At 50.4% G+C, this 1,716-nt stretch overlaps 1 protein-coding gene across 1 annotated transcript in view; it reads left to right on the top strand.

Annotated features, from left to right (window-relative positions):
- The window catches only part of MINK1 (misshapen like kinase 1), a 47,181-nt gene that overhangs the window by 37,780 nt on the left and 7,685 nt on the right, over window positions 1-1,716 (top strand). The window contains exon 13 of the mRNA XM_024736204.1: window positions 1,594-1,716. This exon is cut by the window's right edge and continues 93 nt beyond it. Coding sequence (XP_024591972.1) covers window positions 1,594-1,716 — 123 coding nt within the window. The remainder of the gene's footprint in view (window positions 1-1,593) is intronic.

Here is a 1,716-nt window from a genome sequence, read left to right as displayed (position 1 = left end):
AGGGGGCGGGGTCCTCCCGGAAGGGCCTCCTGACCAGGTTACTGGTCCTACCCCTGGTCCCCCTAGGACAGCGGGGAAAAGAGGGAGTGAGTGGGGCCTTCCCAGCCTCTTGCTCTCAGATTTGTATAGGAGGGCTCTGTCCTCTGTTAGGCGTACCCGCCAGCCCTACGTGGGTGGTTGTGCCATCCACGTCCCTTCAGAGCAGAGATTTTTCTGAATAGCCACACTGTCCCCCCTCCTTGTTTCTGCACGTAAACCTCCGGTCCGGGTTTGTCTGCTCCTTTACCTTCAGTCCCGGGGAGCTGGGGGTCTGTGTACTAACACTTCAGTGCCCTGGGCATCGGTCTCTCCAGCAGCTGCTCCCTTTGAACATGAAGAAGATCCTTCTAAAGACCCTCCTTTTACTTTTGGTTGTTTGGGCTTAAATTTGCTTTGTACAGGCTTGTCAATCGCACTAATTGGAGGTGGGTGGGAGAAATTCATTTTAATTTATAGGGAATCTTATTTATTTATTTTTGAGAATCTCATTTTTAAATAGGGGCAGTATTTTAAATCACCAACTTAAAAAATACTTTGTATCTGTATGCATATATACTTAAATGTATTTATTTTGGAGGGGTCATGGTGGGGGAAGAAGAGGTGTACAGATTGGTTAAAATTTTGCCTTAAATGATGGGTTTTTTGTTGAAACAACTACATGATTCCAAAGTTCATGGAGTGCTGAACTTAATTTAAAAGTTATCTAAGCAATAGGAGATAGATGGAAGCATCCACATTGCCCATGTACTACTCCCCAAAGTGGGCTCCTATCTTTGTTGAACAAAAGAATGATTTGCAGGAAAACCTAGTAAAAATTCTTCTTAATAAATACTGTATTCAGGTAGCAGAGTAACCAAAAATTGTGTCTACCAAGGTGTTTCCTGAAGCAGGCCTGCTGGATCCTTAGGGCTTGTGCTTTCTTTCTTTTCTTTCCCTTCCCTTTCTTTTTTTTTTTTTTTTTTTTTTTAAGCAGAAAGATTGTGAAAGTTATTAAGTGAATGTGACCTGGTCTAGTAGTGATGCAGCCCAGGTCACATTCACTTAAGGTTGCCGGCCAGGTCCCGAAGTTGCTTCTCTGTGCATGGGCCCCTGGTGCCCTCTGGTGGCTGAGGGCTAGCACTACGGCCCACTCCCTTTGGGCTTTTGGGCCGAGATTTGAGAGGCCAGGAGTGGGGCTGGGGGGCGGGGAGGTTGTTGTTGACTTTAGGTTCTGTTTGTTTGGTGGAGGAGTGGATAGCAGACAGTTTTATGCAGTTCGGCCCGCCCAAGGGCAGTAGTCAACCTCTCAGCGGCTGTAGCCTGAAGCCCACAGCCACCTTAGAAGTTTCTCGCAAGCCAAGCCCCCCGTGGGCGCTTACGTGAGGGTAGGTAGGTTTGTAGAAACAAGTTGAAGCCACCCTCTCTCACCTCCATCCCCAGTGAGATGGAGACCAGCCCGCACTGTCCAGTAGGGATCCGCTTTCCAGAAGTGGGCCAAGGTGGGTCCGCCTTCTGGGGCTGTGCTGTCCCCGTGTCTGGTGCAGCCCTTAAGGTCACACGGCTCTACCCCCACAGCAACAGCGGCGGGAGCGGGAGCAGCGGAAGCTGCAGGAGAAGGAGCAGCAGCGGCGGCGCGAGGACATGCAGGCCCTGCGGCGGGAGGAGGAGAGGCGGCAGGCCGAGCGGGAGCAGGTACAG

Source organism: Neophocaena asiaeorientalis, unplaced genomic scaffold (assembly GCF_003031525.2).
Source record: "Neophocaena asiaeorientalis asiaeorientalis breed wild unplaced genomic scaffold, Neophocaena_asiaeorientalis_V1.1 scaffold129, whole genome shotgun sequence".
Classification (NCBI taxonomy): Eukaryota; Metazoa; Chordata; class Mammalia; order Artiodactyla; family Phocoenidae; genus Neophocaena; species Neophocaena asiaeorientalis.
The sequence above is the reverse complement of the archived record's forward strand: the minus strand, read 5'-3'. Positions and strand labels throughout refer to the sequence as shown.